The sequence below is a fragment of the Hippichthys cyanospilos genome, chromosome 22 (genome assembly GCF_059441005.1).
Source record: "Hippichthys cyanospilos isolate Australia breed blue-spotted pipefish chromosome 22, RoL_Hcya_1.0, whole genome shotgun sequence".
NCBI classification, from domain to species: domain Eukaryota; kingdom Metazoa; phylum Chordata; class Actinopteri; order Syngnathiformes; family Syngnathidae; genus Hippichthys; species Hippichthys cyanospilos.
The window spans coordinates 1,930,430-1,954,157 of NC_142390.1; the positions used below are offsets into that span (position 1 = coordinate 1,930,430).

General features: G+C 44.5%; 1 protein-coding gene across 4 annotated transcripts in view; it reads left to right on the plus strand.

The window, feature by feature from the left end:
* The window catches only part of chchd3a (coiled-coil-helix-coiled-coil-helix domain containing 3a), a 35,253-nt gene that overhangs the window by 5,193 nt on the left and 6,332 nt on the right, over positions 1-23,728 (plus strand). For 3 of the 4 annotated variants that reach the window (XM_088407091.1, XM_088407093.1, XM_088407094.1), the window contains exons 5-8: positions 4,936-5,116; positions 12,444-12,458; positions 13,177-13,260; positions 18,021-18,091. In XM_088407091.1, coding sequence (XP_088263217.1) covers positions 4,936-5,116; positions 12,444-12,458; positions 13,177-13,260; positions 18,021-18,091 — 351 coding nt within the window. The remainder of the gene's footprint in view (positions 1-4,935; positions 5,117-12,443; positions 12,459-13,176; positions 13,261-18,020; positions 18,092-23,728) is intronic. The other variant, XM_088407092.1, reaches the window with a different exon arrangement.

Here is a 23,728-nt window from a genome sequence, read left to right on the forward strand (position 1 = left end):
GACAGGTGGTTATTTTTTTTTCTTTTTGGAGGGGGTGCGGCGGCAATTCGAGTTTTATTTTTACATGAAACTGCTTCCAGCAGCAGCTCATTTATTGATGTCCGTTCAAAGGAGTAAGTGCCTCACAATTGCTCCCTCCTCGCAATTAACGGACATCATGGCGCCTTTCAAGCCCTCGATTCTTTGAGGGAAGTAGAAAATGCAGCCATAAACAAGCAATCAGCAGATACACTCGTATGTTTCTCTGTGTATGCGCACGTGTGTGTGTGTGTGTTGTTTCTATTCGTCAATTGACTTAACCGTCATTAGGGCTCTGAACTGAAATTGGACGGCACTTTTCAAAAAAAAAAAAGAAAAGAAAAAGGACTGTGGTTTGTGCATTTCCTGTCCCAAAACTGCTACATTCCCTGTGGGAACTGGTTGCACCTCAAGTCAACTTTTGTGAAGGCAAGCTGTTGGAATAAATAAGGTTCAGTGTGATACCTTAGGAAATTTCCAGAAGCAGAAGACCAAACAGCATCCTGGTCTGTATTTGATAAAGGCATTTTTTTTTTTAATGTTCTGCTCCTTTCACATGTTTCCGCCTGCATGTTTCTCATGCTGCTTTCATTTTTCTCATTCCAAATATGCACCGTTTTGCCAAAACCTATGTTTGTTTTTAATTAAAATTTCTTTTAAATGAAAAAAAAATGACATTCACAATTTTCCACATATATTGCCCGATTTTTCATAGTGCAGGCCCAGCAGATCAAATAAAATCCGAATCGGAGTCATAAAAGCAATCCAAAATAAATTTTAAATAAGGTTGAAACAAGAGTAGCAAAAAGTGGGCTCCGCGACCGAGTGAATTTGGAGGAAAAAGTCGAAAGTCCTTATTTGTTCTTTGGCGCTTTCAAGCCGTAAATGAACTCCTGAGATCTGCATTTGGTACGGCGCGCTCGCTGGAGCAAACAGGTGAAGTTTAGGGCTCAGCGAGGAGTCAATTTGGACGTTGCAAGACGCTGCAGCTGCAGGGTGCAGATTTGCCCGCCGCGCATCGGAGCAGAACGCCTCCCAAGAATTAGGATGAAACGGACGGAACCCAAGTCAGCAGTTCATCTGGACGTGCTCGCTTGTCCTAAATGAAGTTTCAAACAAAGCGATCAGACCCCTTGTTGGAGTGGCGCTCACTCTGATACTTTCTGTCTCTCGTGTTTTGTGTTTTCGCAGCACTTTGCATATTCAAGCATAAGCTGAGCGCGTTCTCCCGATTAGCCGCAGTCATGCTTTGAAAGATCCTTGCCGTTATCTTTTCACGTCCCCGGCTTGATAGTAGAGCGGGAACGACGCAAAACAGCTTTTATGTTGCAACGTCTCGAAATGAATTTGCTCCGTTTATTGTTCCGGCTTCATGTTCAACTCCCTTACAGTCAGGTGTGCCCTGTTTATGTGCCAGCGCGTACGCGTTGGAGAGAGCGCATCAAATATTCATGGCGAGCGTTCAGCGGCATTATTCCCAACATCAATATTGCATAAGGCCTCTAAATGCCTTTGTTTCAGTGTGCTTTCGCCGGACTCCATCCTGTCTGGCCAACTGTTGAGATAAATCTCATGTGGAACACTGGTACATGACTAGAGGGGTTCATCTTTGGGCAGGCGCAAGGCGCAAAGTAGAAAGTGACAATTCAAAGGCAGTAAGTACAGGATTACATTAAAATGGAAGTCAGGATTTTTTTTTTTTTTGTCAATAATATCTTCTATGCTCCCCCACTAGTCTACACGTGGTAACTCTGTGGAATATTGCATTTAGGGGTAATCCATCTCAGGGACTGTCCATTTTGCCACTTGCTGTCAACTGAAAATTACATAATGGCTCACCTCTTTTCTGTTTGGGTGTGTGATATTTGCAAGGAGAACCATTCGCAGGGCTAATGCACTTAGACCAGAGTCCAGACAACAATTTTTTTTTCTCAAATCCTTTGCCGTTTAAGTCAGACTTGACCGCAAGCGCCAATGCACGCAGTTGTTTTCTTTTTGTCATGTCAGCTAGCAGCTAGCGGGTAGAATTTGATTTCATGAAGTCTTTAAAAAACAATGAAGGGTTGAAGAAATGTTGAGCATAATGACATTTCTCTAATTTTACGGTCGTGTGGTAGTATTTTTCTTTGAACTTGGAGCCTCAAGAAGAGAGTGCCAAAAGGGTTTAGCAGGCCCACAGTTCCCCAAAACGAATGACATCCACTGGAGAAACGGCAGCAAAACAGGCCACAATTCAGTGAGAAAACGTGAGAAAAACACGTCAGTAGGCAGCCCATTCTTTAAGCGGTTTTTGGCCTCCTTGTTTTCTCTCCTTTGGACCTCATCCCTCAAGCCATGTACTTCATCCCTTAGACATGGGTCCCTGGTCTATGATAACAAAGAACCTCTGAGTATTCCGTCATCCGTTCTGAGCTCGGAGGCCAGCTGTTTTCGAAGCATTGGAAGCCTTACTCGGTGCCAACTATCTCAGCAAGTGCAGTTTCGTGAGCACTGGAGCCTTGGAAGGATCACCATACTGCATGACTTCCTGTTAGGTGTTGCCCCCTCTTGAGCGCTTACATCCATAACTCGGCATGCGTTCAGCCCATCACAACGCAGCGTGCCAGCCAAGCTGTTCACTTGGAACATACATTCCTGATTGAATTCCTGGATCCCCACAGAAAATAAAGTGTCATCACTCCATTTTGCACACTTCCATTCCAAGGGCAAATATCATCCATGTCCTCCAAAATCATCCCATTACACAGAGGATTTTTTTTTTTTTTTTTTTGTGGAATGAACCATCATCTTTCTCACCACTCTCTTCCCCACCTGGTGTCAATCCGGTACAGCCAAATGAAAAATGTGTCCAATATCCCGGCGAGAGCGCAATAATGGCTGGAAAGCAATAGAGGCGAGGCAGACAGATAGCATCCAACGAGTGATAGCGGTCTTTGCTTGGCTTAGCACTTGCGAGGAAGTCTATGGAAATACGCTTTTCCTTTGCCAAGCTTTCTGTATTTATTTCCAACGCGGTTTGGTCTATTTATGCCAGACGTTTATCAATGATTGCAGGGGCGCGTGACACTTATGCTCCATTTGCCTCCAATTTCTTTGCACATCAACTTTTCGAGTCAAGCCACCTTTGAGGTGCAGGCTGTGGGGAAATGGTGAATGTAAAAGGCTATTAGGAACTGTCCCCCGTGTGTACGTGCGTGCGCGAGTTGGTGTTTGTGTGAGCGAGTGGGACTCGGAGGCTTATGATGGATGGAGCGTGCTGACGTGTGCGGCCCAGCGGACTGGAGGAGTGGACATGGCTGGCCTCCCTCCATCTCCCTCTCCAGCTCCGTCTTTGCTTGGCTTCCTCCAGGGCCAAACATGTCAAGTCTCCACTATTCACTTTTCCCCTCACCTCTGTCGTTGTTTTTTCAGCCTCCTATCACCTCCCGTTCACCGTCGCGCTCTGACATTTTGAGTTGAGGGACACGTGGCAGCATGAAGGCATCCGCCAAGATGTCCTCGTCATTCAAATAGCGTCCCTTGTTATGGTCATCGCTGAGGCCTCAGTGTCCATTTGGATCCTTCCTAATTTTGTGTGTGTGTGTGTGTGTGTGTGTGTTTATTTATTTATTTCTAAATTGCTTTAGAATTGCTTTTCCCACCAACTTTCTCATGCTAACTTGACCCTACATATAGTATTTGAGCCCCTAAAGATGCAAGTTACCAGCAAATCCTGGGTTTCTCTTAACTGACTCACAGGCAGTCCGCTCATTGACAAAGTCACCTCTCCACTTGGGAATATCTGTCACTTGTAATATCTGGGGAAGTTACTGTGCATTTTCGGAGTGTAGGCATAGCAAGAAATAACTTTGTGCTTTGTGGGGTAGAAATAGGCTGTTTAATAATAAATAGATAACTCGCAATGTTGTGGAAGCTCAACTAGCAAGACATCCTTGTATGGATGGACGGTATTTTTTTTTTCTTCTATTACTGCACAATAAGGGCAACAGACCAGCATTGTAAACGAGTCAAACTTTTCTTAACTTCTTTTCAACATCCATACATAAGGCACTCCTGCTCATAAGGCGCAATGTGCTATTGAAGGATTTTAAGTGCACCGTAAAGTCCACGAAATATGGCGGTGGAGGAAAGGGGTACGCATTTCAGCTTAGTTTTCCATCTTTGTTTTTTTTGCTTTTGCATCTTTGTTGACTTACAATGTAGTTGTGTCAGAACATATTGTGCATTTGCATACGAAACATAGGGTGCACTACACTGAATCAAAACCAACCCTTCAGAAACGGTCGGTTGTGAGACGTATCGGGGAAATTGTCACTGAACTATTCGTCAGATCGTCAGCATTCACCTGCCTCTCTACCTGTCTGTCCCCATTCTCTCAGGGTTTGACTTGAAGTATATCGAGACTTTTCTTTCAGTCTGTCATAATGGGCCTTGCAGTTCGCTTTGTGTTCATTTGACTTTGCCACTTGATTCCTAGCCGAGGAGGCTGTTGAGGGGTTTTCAGGGACGTTCCCGCTATTCTTTAATCAAGCGCACCGTCGCTGCACAGGGAGCGCGTTGCTAGGTAACTACGAGAGCTCAGAGACGGGGGTTCAAATCGTGGTCTTGTGTCTGCGCGGAGGTAACGGCACTTTGCCGTCGTTAAATATTGACATCCTCGCTCGAGTGCAAATGATTTGGAAACAATACAAATTCATTTGAAATCTCGGAGACACGCTCACTGATTGTTTGATTGCAAGGGTGCGTGTACAGTAGCTTTCCTGACACATCCGAGCAATCAATATCAGAGTGTATCAGCCTTTATCTGTGCTTCATTAGCTCGCTAAACGCATTTGCGACTTTTTGAAAATCGTGGCGAAACAGTCGCATGACTCGCCAAGAAGTTGCAAAAGACAATTTGTCTTCTGTCCTTTTCAGGCTTGAGGCCGAGAAGTCCCGCGCGTCGGCCCAAGCGCAGGCCGAGGCCAAGCGTCACGTGGAGGACGAAGTGTCCCGCATCCTCTCTGCCCAACGCACCGCGGCCCAGGAGGACATCCAGCAGGCCGTCGTCAGAGAACGCGTCGCCGCCGAAGAAGAAAAACTCCGCGCTCAGCTTCTCGTGAGTACACGCGTCTCACGCGCCTTGACTTTTGAAAAACTTTTCCGCACGTTCGGCCCACCGAGGTGATGCTCGTGTGCGGGAATCGACAGGTCATGCCTGGCTCGCTGACAAATGTCAGGGCTGTTGACGTGTGAGCGAGAGTTCATTGATCCTCACCTCTTTCTCCCCCTGTCTCTCACACACACATTTTACATTAGCTGTAGGAGCAGAGAAAATATCTCTACCATGGAACCTAATTTTACCTATCTGCGTCTCCGCATCTTTCCGCCTAATATCATTACACCTTTGTTTTTGGGTGGTCTGGTTTGGATTTCTTCTCGTTCGTCCCAGGAAATATTGTCAGATGCACATTGGGATTATCCGCTGTTATCACAAGTGATTTAAATCCGAATGTATTTTGAATTAGGATTTTACTCAATCTAGATTGATTTTAAACGGCGCAGCACAGCTCTTTGAGAGCCATACAAACTTAAATAATTTTGAACTTCTTTACTAATCTCCGATGAGCGCTAATCATAGATGAAAAAAACTTCTTCTGCGCAACTCACCCTCGGTGTTTTGTTTGAAGTGTTTTCACAGTTTTTCGATGAGAAAGCGTTTCTGTGTCTCCCAGGGAAGACGTGTAAATCTTGTGTCTTTTGAAGGTGGTTCAATATTTAATCAGGTGTTTTTATCGCACGGCTGACTGTATTTCCGTGTGTTTTTTAATTGAATGTGAATTGACCTGAAGCCTGTTTTCCACATTCATTGCCGCCGAAAACATTTGTCATCGGCAGTAGTTGCTGTTGACGGCGCTATCGATTACTCCCCCTCAGCGCCAAACTCATTAAGATACAGGTCACGAGGAGCCCTGAAACCACATGCAGTCTCTCCTCGACTTCACGCGCAATAAGAGCCGTGATGTGAACAGTTATGCCTCCCCACGCTCAACTATAATAGCCATAACCTCTGCAGCCACGGCCCCAGCCAATTACATTTGTGCAGGCAAGAGTTCAAACGGCGTGTCGGATTTAAATTCAGCTCATTGATTCGGGATCTCATTGCACCTGATTTGTACCATGCCTGTTTGGCAGCAGGGAAATATAAACACACACACACACACGATTATGGACAACATTCCGCTCAATGGAAAACAATTTGGAATTGGCCCGCCCTTTGGACCTTGCTGGAACATGTTTTAAACTATGCATCCAAATGGTCAAATCTAAGGCGAATTACGATGATAAACCAGCTCAAGTAATGTTCTCCCTGCTTGAAAAAAACAAAAAAAAACAACTGCGTAAACCAGCGTTGGCTTTGGTCCCAATTAATTTGCCGTTCTTTTGAAAAGCGGGATGTGACAGCGTTAAAAAGCATGGCATTTGACTTGCAGAAAATCCAAGATAGAGCATGACATTCGACTTGCAGAAATCCCCACATTCACTCCAAAGTGCCTTCACGTCCACGGACCTCCATTTGAGAAGCACTCCACTGCAGTGTAGCGTAGACGGGGTTCGGTGGTGCACGCACTCCAGGCCTTTCTGTCAACCGGCAGTCACTCTCCTTCCCCTCTGACAAGCCGACCCCCTTCCATCCAGCGAGTCCAGCTCCTCGTAATTGAAACTTCACAGGAGCGCAGGAGAGGTTGCTGCTTGTCACTCACTTCTGTCGACTTCGCGTGTTTGCGATGTTTCGGCGAATTCGGTGTCAGGGTCCGCACGTGTTCTGCCACTCGTGCGCACATGTTAATTGTCAGTTGCACAAATAAACCGCGAGCCCGAGGAGGTCAATACTTGCAAGCGTTTGCTTCCACGTCATGCATATTGTTATACCTGCACGTTAGCGCAGGCCATTCACATCCGATGTTCTTCACGTTCTGGTGTCGATAAAGTCAGGGACCCTCCATCATGCCCTACCTGTTTGATTTTGAACCAATCGGGCCCTTGCGGAGCCAAACCGGTCTGGGGGCCAATCCATCACTGGACACACACAGGCTCGAACCTTAAGGCGGAATTTTCAATCAAACCCAAAGTCATCAATCTTTCCGTGCTTCTAACGTTGGCTCGGTGCACCCGTGCTAGTCTGAAACGTCTACTCGTAACGCAATCGTCCAAACGTGTCATATCCCACGTTTAAGATGGGCTTTAATAATCCTGAAAATAGACCCACTTGTGACATAGGACCCAAATGTGCTAGGCCGTATTTCACAGTAGAAGAACTATAATAAGGAATGTACTGAGAATGAATAATTTAAAGGGCAGATAAATCAGAACTTGGCAACTCTTTATTGCATTATTGATGCACGTGTGCACACCAGTTGCTAATGTGAATCTGATGATTTTACCTTTCCACTACCGAGTCACCAGTTAAAACCAATTTTACCCCCGGATCAAGTGTTTTACCCAACATAAATTTTAGTCTCCAGTTGAGAGAGGACACCCCCTCCCATGTTTCTTGTTGCGTCTCAGATACAGACGACTGGACTGGGCTGATAACATGCTGACAATTTAATTTTCTTGGTATTAAAGGAGACTTGCTGGTTTTTGAATTGGTGCCCCTTGGTGGTATTGAAAAAATCCTTTAGAATCTTTTCTCTCTCTCTCTCTCTCGCTCCCTCCCTCCCTTCCTTTCTCTCCTCAATATAACAGATGATGGGAACATAAGAGGGTGGGGTGACTCCTTATGTCTTACTGTATCTTTTGTACACGCTTTTCTCCTTTTTCTCTCCCACGCTCGATCTTGGAGGGAGTCGGCTCAACCGGTTTTTCCATGTTTGCGGTGTAGGCCTTCACCCCGCCCAGGCTAACGGTCAAACTCTTTGCTGGCATTCCGCCGCCACTAGGCCCTCACCCTGTCAATTGGCTTAGCGAGTGGGGAGCAGCGAAGCAGATTGATTGATTGACAAATGGATGGATGGAACATAGTGTCAGGACAACAGTAAGCCTCAGCAGATGATGACACTTTTCACCAGTTCATTTGACACAAAACCTGGAAATGGTCGCGAGCTCACCTCGTTCCGTATAATAGCTGCAATTGTGAACACTTGAACTTTGTTTGCGCGTTTGTGCTAAGCACTTTGGAACCTCCTGGCTCTTTCATTTAGGAATAGTTCATTGCCTTCCCCCTCTCTGCTCTGACAGGAGAGCCATATCAGTTAGCGGGAAGTGAATGTTTGCCGCCGCTAATGGTGCTTGCGGCGCAGATTTTGATTGAACGGCAGGGAAAACTTTCACACGGAGAGAACAAAGACAGAGTGGCATCGAAGAGCTTTTGAAGAGCTGAAGATTCTGGGTGATCTATGTGCAGGAGAGATTGCAAGGTAAGATGGGGAATAAACAGAGACGCCTGGAAAGAGCAGACAAAATGAAGGTATTGATTTAAGAAGCCGTTTTGAAAACAACCGTCAATTGGGAAACAAACCGATTCAAAACTTTGAACAGACGTCAAAGGGGAGATAAATAAAGTACAGCAATGACTCAACAAGCCGTTATTCTGGGAAGTAACGGGGTGAATTTCACGGCAGGCGGGTTAGAGGTGACCCTGAATCTGTTGACGCGGACTTGATAGACAGATGCCGGAGTGGACCGCGAGCCCTCAAGGCCCACCTGCTGCCGCCTGCGATGAATATGCATGAATAGACTGCGAAAATGTCCACTGCATCCCGATCGCACAAGGCTGCAAACATTTGGAGATAGGAAAGGATTCTCGTGCTGCAGGACTTCACGCACAAGACAGACAAGACGCATCCTGTCACTGTCCGTTCCGCATCGTCCTGTCGACATTCTCCATGCTTCCAACCTGCCAAAGGTTGTCCTCTTCTCCCCGGCGCTGTTCCTGTTGTGGGCTCGCTCTGCCCCCTGATCCTTGTGTCTTGGATGAGACCCTCTTACGTATGCCCCCCATGTCTTGGTAATGAAGGTTCAGCCTTTCGTATCTCATTCATACGTGTTGGACGTGACGGATGAGCAAGAACCCAGAAGAGGTTGCGCTCCCCTGGGCTCGCAACAAAGGCAAAGGCGCTAACCTCAACACAATCAATCAGTTTGCACTGCAGGCATCCTATCGGCCAATTAATCAATCCGCGGTCCAGGTCCAGCAGATGTTGTCATCGTCACTCAGCAAGCAGGCGCCGGTGCAGCTGCATGGTCGGCATCTTCAACAAAAGGCCGGAGGGCTTGAAGTGTCAGGAAGTAGAAAGGAAATTGATTTTTCATGTTTCTACCAGGATTTTAAGCTTTGAGCGCTCACAAGCCATTTATTTTCACCGGAGGATCATTTCCCCAGATGCTCTCTCTCTTAAAAGAGGAAGCAGCCCGAATTATGGCTGATGTGATTATTCATTACCATAAATTGAATTTTGTGTTGTGAAGTGTTAGCAGGATCTTTAAGTTTGAACCCGTGGTCAAAGTGACCGAGATCCCAACTTTGCGAGGACACTTCATTTTGATACATCCACGTACGTTCATTGTGACACACATGCACCTCGTATGCCTTTTGGCATGGCCTTTGCATTGGACTTTTGGTCCTACTGTTGGATAGGTCATGATTCTGACCCTTGGGGTCGCTGGATCATTACTTACTGTGCAAAGAGATCTCTAAGGACAGTCATTCTGTCTGAAGCCTGAGGTGATGGCTTCATCTTGCATATTGACAATGAAAACACTTGATATAGAAAAGAGTCAATAATAGCATCGCTCATTGAAGATAAACAACCAATAACTCCTCTGCTTTAGGCCACTATTCTTTCTGGACTCCTGCCATTTTATGTACCCAAGCACTTTTGCTTCGTTCCTGCGCCCCCTCCCTCACCCCCCAACAGTCTATCATTCTATCCACATGCAGACCCATCTCTTTCCCTCCCTTTTATCCATATCCCATCTCTCACATCTCTTGTGCCACCGACACCTCGACCATGCCAATTAACACCAAAGCACAGTCACATTGCGCTGCCCTCTGACCCCCACCCCCCACTCCCTCTTCTCCCCCAGCTTACCGGAGTACACTGGACACAATGTCTCAGCTATCACTTTGTCGCAAAGCTTCGTGATAGATGGGAGCAGCCCTGACCTCTTCGTTCTCTGCGAAAGACATGGGGACAGCGCAAGGGAGCATTGATTGCGATGTTAGTCCTGACATGACTGAGTCGGACAGGAGTTGGGGGGGGGGGGGGCAAAATACACTAAGGTTATGGATGAGGTGTTGTTAGTTATTGCAATGAGATTTGATTTGTGCCCTATCGATCTTGGCACCCTGTAAGGTTATTTTGATCGAGTGGACACTCAGCGGAACCTGAAGTCACGTCATTATATTGCGGTGAAGATGGCTTCATCACTGAGGTGTGCATTGGGGGTGACATGCACATTTGCCCCAAAGCTGGTTTCATTGTTTTTTTTCTTCCACGCAAATGAAAGTTGTTCGACCTTTTTTTTTCTTTGCATGAGTTCAAATACACAGTATGTCTGATGCGGCGCAATTCAGCTGTGTTCATCATTCTGCCATCCTCGAGCACCTTGGTCCACAGCTCAAACTGCGGCGCTCAGCTAATTAAAAAACACGATTGTCCCTAATTATTCAACGGCTGGCTAATTGATATTCACAGAGGCATTCACCTCGCCTAAATGATCCGTTTAATCTGACCGCCGCGGTCGTCTCGTCATCCTGAGCCATCGCGCTACTCTACCGGGAGAAGATGGCCACAAGTTCTTGGAGGCCTGAAAGTTTCCTCCTGGTGCTGGTACACTTTATGAATCTAAAAACCGCTGTCCCGCATCTCTGTAAATGCCACCTATTTGCAAATTCTGCCTTTACAAGAGGTGAGGTCTTTTTTTCCTCTCCAAAGCCGTCATCTTGTTTGTGGTAGGAACTAAAACCAGCACTCCATTTTCATTGTCCGTCTCATCCTTTCCCTCCTGTCATTTTTCTTCCCTCAAACCTCCAACTCCTCTTGTCCTCAAGCCTCTTCATCGCAGAGACAAAAGGTGTATGGGCAGCGGTGAGCTGGGTGCTATTGTTTGGCCTTTAGCATGATTAGATTAGCTTTGAAAGTCCGCTGAAAAGGGGCGATCGCTTGGAAGTAATCCTGACATAGTGTGCGCGTCGGGGTCTGAATGTGTCGTCGAGGAGGCGGGCCAACATGCCCGCCAGCAGATTTAATGCGCACGCACAAGAAAAACCCAAGGGTGCTCATTTTCTATCACAACCTCTCCTCCTTTAATGGCACCTTAAGTCTCGCCTTTAGCACACATTTATCTCCGCCCGCCCGCCCGGCCTCTGTGGGTACAGCTGCTCCGGCTGCCGTGTGGATCTGTGTGTGTGTGTGTGTGTGTGTGTGCTTCGGATCAATGTCTGAGGTTGTGTTTGTGCGCTGACGCCTGAATGCATCTTTTGTCTGCAAAGCCTGTAGACTTCAGGCCCAACGTTGGGCTTCAAATCTCACTGCAGTTGACTCTCAGAATTTTGTCCATTTGTCCAAAGCGCCACAATTTGCTCCTGTCCGTTAAAGTGGACAGTTCAAGTTCGGTTGACTGATTCAGCTGTTCTCAAATGGGGCTACGCGAGATTAACAGGATTTCTTTAGCTCTCGGTACGTCTACTTGTCTTGCGTTTTAATTCCTGCCAGGAAAAGTACAATTTTCCTTTCGAAATAAGAGCAGTTTAATTCAAACAATAACTTTTCGGGTCGCTGAACAAAATATTCCTAGAGGTGAAAAAAAGGCACGGATCCACTTTGGAGTTTGTTCGAGGCTGAAAAAAGATTTCACAGGGGCGTTGAAAAAAGTTTAATAACCCCTGGTCAATACACAGCGGTATATTTTTTCTTGCTCTCCCACTAGTTCGTAGATAGTGAACCGAATGGTGTTTTGAGTCAGGTTTTCCAGCGCGCTGACAGTTGATGCTCCCTCAGACATCATGGGAGTCATAACGCATGCAGCTCCACCCGCAAGCGAATGGAGTATTTGAACACAGATGCTTATCGGCGCCGGGTGAAATTGGATGGGCTAATGCATTTTTTTCATTAGGTGTACTTTCGTCATTATCTCGGTCTCCTTCAAACAAAAGCGCCGGCTTCAAGGCCTCATTTGCATTGCTGTTATCCTCCAGAACAGTGTGGCGGTAGATGCCATTAATGCATACACATGAGGAAGGCTGTAGCCTATATCAAGTACAATATGTGTAGATGGAGAGTGAAAGGACTTTGTTGGAGAGTTTAAGGGCTGAAGTATGAATAGTAAACCTCTCCATAAGTCATGGAGATGAAGTTCATGGTTAAATAAGGCACTACTTCAACATTAATTTTCTTTTTTTTTTTTTTTTTTGCTTCCGTTTTCTCTGCTTTCTACTTCAGGAGGTTGGACTTGTGGTAAGTCTTTGACAATTTCGAGTGAAAGTGGTTTTTTTTTTTTTATCATGGTATAGCCAAGGACCCCCCCCCTCCCACTTCTACTTGAGTTTTGTCAGCCGTTGCACATCAGTGGCATACATATTTCAGCTGAGGCCTTGAAGCTCAATTCTCTAACTTGAAAGACGCTTCAATGTACCTGATTCATTCGGTTAAAACGAAACTAAACCTCCTTTTCAATCTTTCTGGATGTTAATTGAAACGCATAACGTCATGTTTTTACATCAAATTTTCGGCTTAGACTATCGTCAAAAATACAAGTAAACGTTCCAAATAACACCATCTACCATTCAATAAATCAGACACCAAACTCCTTTTCAAACTATAAGCGCTTACCTTCCATCACTACAGTATTGTTAAAAATAAAAAAAGGTCTGTAACCTTCAGTTAAATGACAGTTTATCCCTCTAAGACATTTTTTTTTTTGCATGGTCAAGGTCACAAAAGTAAATGTATACAGTTGTTTATACCAGTTACTGATGTTATATTTTTGGGATTGTATTTCCCCGTCTTGAAGATTCAACCAAAACGTTTTTGCTGTCTTTAATTTGTACAAGATTGATCGCAATTTAGTTTATGCATGCTGTCAAAACATAATCCTAATCTTTTTATATAAAGCTGAATGTAGTTTTGCAACACTTGGCCAGTCTTATCTCTCAGTGTGTGTGTGTTTGTGCAGGCTAAGCAGCTGGAGGCTAAAGAGGCCGACCTAAACAAGCAGGACGCGTTCTACAGGGAGCAGGTGGCTCGACTGGAAGAAAGGGTGAGTTTTCAGCTTCAACCTTCGTCCGACGTCGGAACGGCCAATCCAACATTTCAATGACATTTATATAATCATGTTGCAACGGTCGCTTCGTAAACTACCTTCCATATAGTTGGGCTCACTAAAGGTCAGTTGTATTTTCAACACATTTAAACTGTAAATGTATGAGCAACCTTTCGAGCGTTTGTTCGCTATCCCCTCTCCGCACATCTGCCTCAAGGACAAAGGGTGAAATGTCATCTTTGGCTTCATGTTTTTCCGCCGTCTGTGGAAAATGACTCCCCCCCCACCCCTAAAATAAATCCTGTGCGAATGGGGTACAAGGTTCTATCACGTTGCGCAAATGGCAGCTTCATGCCGGGCGGCAAAATGATGCGGTAACCTGCAAGACAAAGCGCAGGGTCAACAATCAGATACTCGCATGCGGCTTTCATATCCCACAATCAAACGCCCTGTTGATATGATCGAATGTCACCTTCGTGAAAGGCGAAAAAACATTGCGCGCCTCGATGCACCCGTCTCCACAAGTTCATTTCCAAATGCTTCATTTAATTAGGCCCTAGAAGTTCCTTGATGATTTGATAATATACCAATGTTGATTTACATGACTAGTCCAAATTTGTGTAATCTAGTCCCAGCATATTTTGTAAGAGGAAGAAAAAACATTATAAATATATTTTTTCATGCACGGTTTTATTTTAGGAAAATTTTATATATACGGTGTACTGGGTACAGCAACTGATTCAAATTTATTGCAGTTTCAAGTCCATATCCGTACACAAGGTGCACTGTCAATTTTTGAGAGAGAAGCGCTTCTCAACTTTTTTCAGTGATGCACTCCTTGTGAAATATCTTTTCGGACAAGCATTTAAAAAAAAAACAAGGATCGAAAAAAAACATTTCGTCAGTGTCTGTTTTTTTAAACTTTTAAACAATTCAACAGTATATATCTCTTCACAAAAATAAATCATTGACTTAATTATTAATAAATATTCATCCACAAATAAATATTTGTTCAAAGAAAAATATTAAACATGAAACGTCGCGTTTTGGGGCTATAGCGGAGATCTCTCACAAAATAAATATTTACCTTAATTGTTAATAAATATTTGAAAAAAAACAAATCAACAATAGTGTCAGACCTGTTCTCAAAACAAAATAATTATATATAAATATTTATCCACAGAAAAATATTCAATTTAAAGTGTCCTCTTTTGGGATCATAGTAAAAATGTGTTCACAAAACTAGAAGTGACAAAAGCTGCGTCGAATCTGAGAATCTCTCTTTTCATAAAAACGAAATTGAATAACCTACTGACTCTAATATTTGTTTTATGAACTTATATTTTCCTGCAACAATGAATTAATTCAAGAATTATTTTACAAGATTTTTACAAATTCCCACATTTGAGAAACACTGAATTAAAGGATTGTGCATTTTCATGATTTTGTCCCACCTGGTTTGATTCTTAACCCCTCCAAAAATTTTATAACGCTAATCTATAGAGCGACTGTGTGTGGGTGTATGCGGATGTTTGAACACTTATTTGCTGCGTTTTCTTGCGATTGCGATGGCGACTCCAAAGGCACTTAAAAGTGATATTGAACCTAGATCTCTTTATCCTTTTTGCCTCTCAAAAAAACATGATTAAAAAAAAAAAAAAAGCAGCACACGTTTGAAGACGAACCTCAACTAAACGAGGAGGCATTATCGACTCCAAGTAGGGACCATTCATCAGCCGCCTCGTCCTTGGATCAATAAGCGTGCATCAGTGTCAACACATCACCTTCACATGCCAGCGCCAAGTTGAAAAGGAAGGATCGTCAGATTTGGAGAGGAGAAAAAAAAATCCCAGTGATAAGTTTGCGGAAAAGTTAGCCCGATGCCCCCGCGTCTGTAAAAAGTCCAGCGTTGCTTAGAAGCGTCGATTTTTGAGCAAGAATGCAGCAAATGGGATTTGGAATCTTCCGCACAGTATCTCCCTCGGCCCCATTCTTTGCCCTTCGTCTTTTTTTACCTGAGGCCGCTCGCGCCATATTTCACTCTGGCGGAAAAGTAGCAGAGGAACACAGAGAAACAGAGAGCGCAAATATAAGCCTGATATATATTGCACGTCTGTTCCAATCCAACATGGCCATTCATCAGAGAAGCTCCCAGTGACAGGCCATCAGCGCGCTCAGCCTGATGCCTCTGCTGCTTCTGCTGCCGCTGCCGCTGCCGCCTCTCATCGGGCCCACGGTCAGCAAATAGCCTCTGAAAACAATATCTATATATTTATTACGTCTTCACTCAATACCTGCCCGCTGTAAAACAATCTCATATTTAACAATCAACCAGCCCCCTTTTCTTTCTTTTCGGCACATTCGTCTCTCTCTGCTCTTTCTCTTATCAGCATTTTCCCTCCGTACCGCAAAGTTAATTCCATCTTTTTCCACTAGGCATTTCTCATCTTTTTTTTTTTTTTTTTATTGATGAAATCTGATTTATTTTGGCCCTCCCACGGAGAACCGATGTCAGTGGTATTCGTCACCGCTGAAAGGGAAAGTGTTTTGAAAAGTCATGGTTATCTTCAGATGTTGTCCTTATAATTCTCATCTGAAGGTCCCTGGAACTAAAGGAGCTTCCATTCCTTCTCCTCCCATTTGTCTGTTGCTCTGTGGTGCATGCTGCGGTTCCTGCTCAGCTGCAGATAAGCACCAGGAAAAAGCCATTAACACCTGCAGTTATTTGCTACCATTCATTAAAAAGTGTTCAATTAAAACTAAAAGATGTTTGGGGAGGGGGGGGTCGGTTGTTAGGGTTGTTTTTGGGTTTTTTTCTTTTAATGCGACTTCTATCGTTTCCATATCGCCGCAGTGCATTAGCGGTAATGACTTAATTTGTCTTGTCCACCACAGCCAAACCAAAAATGTCATTTAATCCAGAGTTGATAGCGATTGATTTGTTTGCAGGGTAAACATAGCCCGGAGTTTTGCTCATCACAGTCTCTCAAAAAGCGTCTTTATTCACCATATTTGTTATATGGCACACTTGTTTAACAAAGCAGAATTCCGCGCACTTTATTCAACTTCAACTCAACAAACATTGACTGCAAACTTTACATTTTTCAAATTACCAGAGTAAAGATGAGCCTTATTGTCTCCACAATACGAGACTTCTTTCATTTCCATGAGATCATTTTAGGGAACAGTGCTAATTATCCGCCGCCATCCAAAATGAGCATGATCCCTTTCGGCCCATAAATCAGTTGCCAAACACTTGCGCTTTTCTACTTTTACGCCTCAGTATTGAGCACCAGCCACCAGCGTATGGCAGTTGCATGTGTCAAGGTGTGCACGTGACGGTGCATACATTATTTGCGCATTCAAAGTGCCAATCACTGTCGCCGGTGGGCTTTTGTCTTCCCGGATGGATTAGTGCACTGATTAGTGCCAACCCCGCCATTTAGGCAGGTAATACTGCTTTAAATTTATTATTCCAAGCCTCTCCCTAGGCAATGCTTCAACTTCAGCACTCCTGAGTATACTTTTCTCTTCCCACTTAGGGGAGCTCTCCAAAAATCAGCTTTTTATCTGAATTAAAAAAAAAAAAAAAGAAGCTAACGCTAAATCCCTTTTCCCGCGCTCTTGACAGTTTCTTTGTACAAAATGAAAAGCACTCTGTTCAAAGCCACGAGGGCATAGATACAGCATGGGCTTACAAGCTAACTCTTTCCAACTCTCCTTAGTCAAACCAGAAAAGCCTTATATTGACTTTTATTTACATTTGTACAGGGATAGCAGGTAATACGTTACTTCAATGCTTGTGTGTGTGGCATGGTTTGCCAGGAACAAATCTATAGCTAGCAAGGTGATTGGATAAATTGCAACCATTAATCAATGATCCATTGAATTTGGACTAATTAATGAACAAGCAGTCATCCATTTGACCTAATGGAAAACAATGACCCAGTTGAAATCTTACTTCAATCTCAAGCGCATACAAAGGTTATGCCAAATGCAATTTACAGCACATATCGATGTCGCCAAATGGCCGTCATCTTTTTGAATTATTAGCTACAGGTGTCCCATTTGCGTGGGACCGTTTTTCACAATTGTCACGTCCCATCCCACGTCGGCTTTCCAACACGACTATTGATCTTTTTTTTAGTAGTGCAGCTCACTCCGATTGATCTTTCCTGAATGATGATGAATGTCTTCTTTTATGAGAAGGTTGAGCTTCCATCCATCCTTCGTTCGTTCATATATCCGTTACGTACTGTAGCTTATCCGCGCCGTTTAGCTCCGCAAATCCGAGACTCGTCGAGATCATTTGGTGTCAGACGCACAAGTTTCCTACTCCGTCCTCTCCGTTGGCTCGCATTTTACAACCTCCCCGCTCGTCCATCATAAATGTGCGAAACAGCCACCCAGGGCAAGGGAAGCAGACCTTCCTCAAGGAGAATAAATGCTGTCACATGGAGGTTATACGGCCGTGTTTGAGGAGGTAACTCGAATGGAGTACCCACGCGACTGCTCCGTTTACGACTCCCAGGCCCATCGGGGGGCTCTGGACCCGGTTTCTGCGAGACTAGAAACCCTCTGACCTTCCATGGCTGCTGCTTGTTGTTGTTCCAACTGATAATAGGCCTTGTCCTCACAGTCGCAATTTTTACCGCAGATGACGCGTCTACTAGTGCGCTTAAGTGTTTCGTTTTACTTTGATTGCTTCCACTTGTTTTCAGGAAGCGTAATTTGGACTTATTTGTTTTTGGCTACAGAGTGCTGAGTTCTACAAGGTCACCACAGAGAACTACCATCAGGCCGCTGACCAAGTGAATGCCAAGTTCAAGTAAGTCCCCACTCGCTTATTCCGACTCCAACACTCCAATAATTCAAGTTATTGAATTATGCAAGCCGCATTGTAACCCCTAGCTTTCAATTAGGGGCAGCATTAGTACAGCCCATTAGCTCATGTTGATGATGCAGCTGTGATAAGCCTGATGGCATGTTGATGATAGCTGACGGGGCTTTTCTCGCGAATGGACTGCAAAGGCTTAACGGCCTGTCGTTAATTGAAGGTAGGACAATACTTCCCTAACCTCTTCAATTGAATTAACAAAGAAAATCACAGTATGTCGGGGCCGCAAATCCTGTCCGATGGTTTTGCCGCACTTATGCGAGGTCTTAATCTTCTCTACTTGAGGCAGGGTCTCATTTCCTGCACTACACCCTTGGACCCTACCTTTAGATTTGGAGGTGCTGATTTTTAATACAAAGACATGAACAGAATCCGTGGCAGTATTGAGGCGGTAATAAACTAGCATCCAAGTAGTCATGTGTGTAGAACGTATCCAACATAGACATGTAACCCAAGTACTTGAAAAATCTCTCCCCGTCCTCGTTCCATTCGTCTTCTTAATAAGAGGCCATTAGACTCCATAGTAATGTAGGGAAAGTGGATGAGGAGGCCGCGAGCTGTGGGGCCAAATTGGGCCCCGCCTCTCAAGAGACGGAGTTTATTATGTTATTTTGTCATTAGCCAGCGCTAACACAGGGATCATTGTCTCCCTGAGAAATGCTGGAAACTGATTAGCGTGGCCCACCAGGGGTGTAGCGCTGGACTTGTGCAGGCTGGAACTGAGACTTCCCAAATCGCATTAAAGCGAGTGTGTTGGGGGGGGGGTTCACTCACTGGAATAACATTAGTGCCAAATGACGGCGCTGACGACGAGCAAATGTCGGGCTTAACGGGGTGGCTAGTCATGTGACGCAAGCATGTGTACAAAGACTTTCGATTGGCTGATTGGATTACGGGGGGTGCATTAGGATGGTTCTGACTGGATTACAACAGCGATTGGGGGGGGTCTCTGTGTGCATATGGGTGTACTAATTAAATGTCGAAGGTCTGCTGGAACATGGGATGTGGCGTGGGGAGCGGAGCCGAGGGTTAATTGGATGTTAGTTTGATCATCTGCGCTAACTATGTCTTTTTGAGTGCCTAATACGACGTTGGAGGTCTCCCGTTGAGACGTTTGATTCCGTCTGTATAAATACCCGGGGATTGATTAGTGTTAATTCATGTCCATGACACAAAATAGTAGGTGCTAACATGACACCAGATACGAAGCTTCAGTCCAAAGACAACAACAGTACTTTTTCCTCTTACCTGTGTTCTCATGTGGTTACTCTTCGATATTCTCTGAATCTACCCCATAGGGTGAATTATGGGACTACTTTGTTGACAAGTTGCACCCCTATATCACCACTAGAAATGTAATTGAATAAAGTCGATCTCAATGAAGGGGGGGATGAAAATGCTTTTGCATCTCATGTGTCGATAAGCAATTTCCAACACCCCTCGTTGTATGCCATGCACAAAAGGTGTTATGGGTTTCCACCCCGCAGCGTCCAACAGGAAGATTTCATTCCAGAGGCACAGTACACTCATTTTCCTCTGCGATGTTGAAAAATAAATGAAAGTGTGAAAGGTGGGGCCTCCTGGGAAGCAACGGCGTGTGTATATACGTGCATGCGCACCTATGCTCTTGTTTGTTTCGGTGTGCGCTGCAGCTGTTCCTTGGCATTTTCGATTCCCGCCAGAGTGTGATGGAGCGCTCCCAACTGAAACGAGACGAGCGTTCCTCTGACCTCATTACATCCCCTGGCTTTCGATACGACTGTTGGAAAGAACTTTTGTCGTTTGAGAAACTTTAGACGACGACGCGATTGAAACGTAGGGTTCCCGCGGGTGCTCAAACTCAAAAAGGCTGCACGTTCCCTCTGCTTTGATGGAGAAATAAAAATTTGTTTTGCTAGTATAGCTAGCTTGCGCTTTGTAGGAAAATGCCATCTCATATACTGCAACAATCCAGTAAAAGCTCTCCGTTACAAACAGATAAGATCGGTACACATGCTGTATATAGCTAGCAAGCTAGTTATTCTACAGCTTGAGAACGTCTTAAATTTGGCCTCGGAAAAGCTTTGCGAACCATGTTATTAAGATGATTGGATTTTAGTATCCAATAAAACAAACGGGCCCCCAGATAGCCGCATATGCGATCTCGCTCTTGTGTATCAACGCTCCGCACATTAACATATACATACACATGCGATAGATGATGGATATTGTAACGACACCGCACGCTCGTCACACCGTTTTTACTTTTACCCGCTCTCCGACAGTAGATAAGCGCTGCCAGTTCCCTCCGGAAAAAGAGACCCTTGCATCCGATTTATATGCCGGCGCGTTCAACGCTCCCCCCCTCCCCCGGCGGATGCTTTATCGCACTGTCCGGCGTTTCAATGGGTGACCTTTCCCGCGCGGCACGTACGGAAGGGCGCCTATACGACACGTGCGTTGCGCCGGTTGTCCCAATGGGGCGAACTGCCAGGCATGTAGGAAGGTGAAAGATGTGAGATTATGCAAAGCGTCCAAAGAAAACAGAGACCTAAGCTTCCTGTCAGCGCTAACCTTTCGGCGGGCCTTCTTCGCTCACTTTAACCCGACTCCCGACTGAATTGGCCAATGGTGGGGGATGAATAGCTCATTTTTGTCTGTCACTTCATTCTTGCTCATCCCGTCCCCGTAGGCTATAAACGTTACTATGTCTATTGTTTATTTAATGCTTCCTTTGAAAAAAAATCTTTATTCCTCGCCTTTTTTTTTTTTTAATCTAATCCTGTTGACAATAACAGTAGGCAGAGTCCTGGCTTTATCTCAAGGTGAATATAAAGTGCCCGTTGTGCCTCCATGACGCTCCCGAGGAATGCTCATTCTTCTACTTATACATTTTTTTAAGCTTTATCTTACTCGCAATGGACAAAATAATCAACTGATTGATCGTTGTGAATTCTCTCAATTGAATTGGTTGAAGCAAAAGAACAAAATGAGCCGTGAAATAATTCCATTTTGAAACTACATTTGTTGCGGTATCTCTAAATGAATTTCATTCAGTAACTCCAGAAGATATATCGTGCCATATCATTTTTTTTCCTGGCTGGTCCGCCGGAATATGATGTATCAAATAAAGGCATACAATATTTTTCAAAGGAGTCAGCAGGCTATAAGACAATTTAGCAATACGTTGCTTCATGTTCCAGTTCATTTGCTCTTCATTCGAAAATAAAACAGTTCCAGTTTAGCTTTCAATGTTCAAATGATGCCCACCTGAAGTGCCTTCACATATCTTTTTTGTTTAGTTTTTGAGTTACCCAGGTAGATAGGAATATAATCCAAAGCGCTAAAAGCTAAAAGTGTAAAAAGGTGTTGAGGTAAGGCTTTTACTTCTTGGCAGCGCTCCCATTAGCTTAAATGATAAATAGCCATGCCTCCGAAATGAGCGATGCAATTAGTTGTTGATTATGAAGCAAAAACATTCACCGGGTGATTTAATTAGCCGAGATGACAGGAGTTGATCCGGAGTAGTGAATGTCGCTCAGCGGCAACCTCGCTGTCAGGTGAAGTCCGAGCCAAATTTTGTCACCGTGGCAACCCGGGAGATAACGGTTCAGCGGAGGTGCCACAAGTCAATTACGGCTTTAAAAGCTGTTCTCAGAGCTGCCAAAAGCTCACTCGCTTCATACATGTAGACTCCTCGCATCTTTTACTCCCCCCCACACCCCCCCACCCCGCTGCTTATCTTGTTTTTTTTCTTCCATCCACTCTGACGCATTCTCTGCAGGGGGTCACTTGGGTCTGCTTCCAAAAAGCACCATGTGTCATTTTTTTTTCTCTCTAACCGGATCATTTATATTTATCTACCCCCTGCAGTAGTGGCACTTACCTTAACTGGGAAGAACATGAAAGCTATTTAAGGGGCGAAAGGCACCCTCCCCCTTAACCCCGTTAACCCCTAAGTGGACCCAAATGATGATGAATAGACAACGTGCTGATTGGGAACTCCATCTGGTGGCGGAGCAGTAGTGATCCATTATGGCAAAATCGACGTTTGAGCGAGTCAAAACCTTTTACTCAACATTCTGTAGGATTTGGAAAAGGTTAAGTCTCATTCTGGAATTATATCAAAAGAGCTTTGCATTGATTGGTGGTTTTATTTTCGAATGAAGAGCAAATGAACTGGAACATGAAGCAACGTATTGCTAAATTGTCTTAAAGCTTGCTGCGCTGCATTCGGAATGTAGTCCAAATTTTACAAGTGATAAATAGGAGGTAAAGCCGTGTTTTTCATCTTATTTCGCGGTTCTTGGCTAAACTGACATGCATACCGCAAAGTAATACACGTGTACACTTTCTGTGCAAGGTTATCGGAGTCAATCTTTCTATAGTCCTGCATATCGATCTCAACACGCGCCCCGTCGATAAATTGTGTAGCCGCGCGAGCACAATTGTGTATTTTCCCTCCGTGCCAAAGTGCTGACATGAGCGCCCTGATGTCGGGGACACCTTGAAGGAGGCGACATCTCGAAGGGAAGCGAGCGGGTCATCCTGTGTAGCTAATTACATGTTAAGTGAGACGCGCTTTCACCCTGCTCCTCGTTTCGACCTTCCCGTTTGAGCGCTGGGTTTTTTATTCTTCTGCGCACCCCTTTTTTTGCTCCAGGATACATTGTGCCCTCGCACCCTTTTTGGCTACACCAGCATCTCACATCGCCCCCCCCTGTGCTCTCTCTGTTTTTTGATTTATGGCACAGTGCTAAAAATCTGTTATGGGGATATCTACGGTAAAGCAGCCTCGTCCCTTTCTTTGGCTCCCTCTATCACAGCAAGATAGATTCAGAATGCGTGTGTGTGTGTGTGTAGTTATAGAGGCCTTTAACTTTACTGCAGCTGATGGCACAAGGCGAGCCCCCCATATGCCGCTTAAAATTTACTATCTCAGGGTGACCAATGTCTAAACACTCACATTGACACCCTTCCAATAAAAGGCAACTATATCCAGCGTGATGTCTACATTTGTGTCTCCCACCTCATGGAATTTTATTAACTGTCCCATGAATCTCAGCAGGGATGGAGTAGGAGGAGAGAAAGGTGAAAAATGGGAGAGAGGAAAGTAGCACGGTGGCATTTTTGGATAATTTGGTGGGATGTGAGGAAATGTCATTCGTCCAGGAGGCTGAAGGATAAATTCCCCAAAAGCTCCAATTTCATTTTGATGATTTTTATATCTCCTTCCGTTTCATTGACTGCCCAAATTATTTTGAAATTAGTACGTTCCTGAGTTGGGATTGTGAGGCGAAATTGTCGTATGGCAGCAATAGAAACCTATACTCATCAACCATGCAGGTAAAATTTTATATACATATTAAAAATTAGTACGAAAATAGTATAGTCGGTACTATAAAATATATAGTTCACTTTCTCTCTCGGGAAGTTCTTTGTTCGACTTCTAACTTTTTTAACAATGCTGGATTTTTGTCGTCATACCCTCTGTGACGAGTTAATGGTCACAGCTTCAACTTTTATGTTCATTTTCATAATCCATGATATAGGACTGCGTGTGTAGCGCCGTTCTTGTCGCTGAGATTA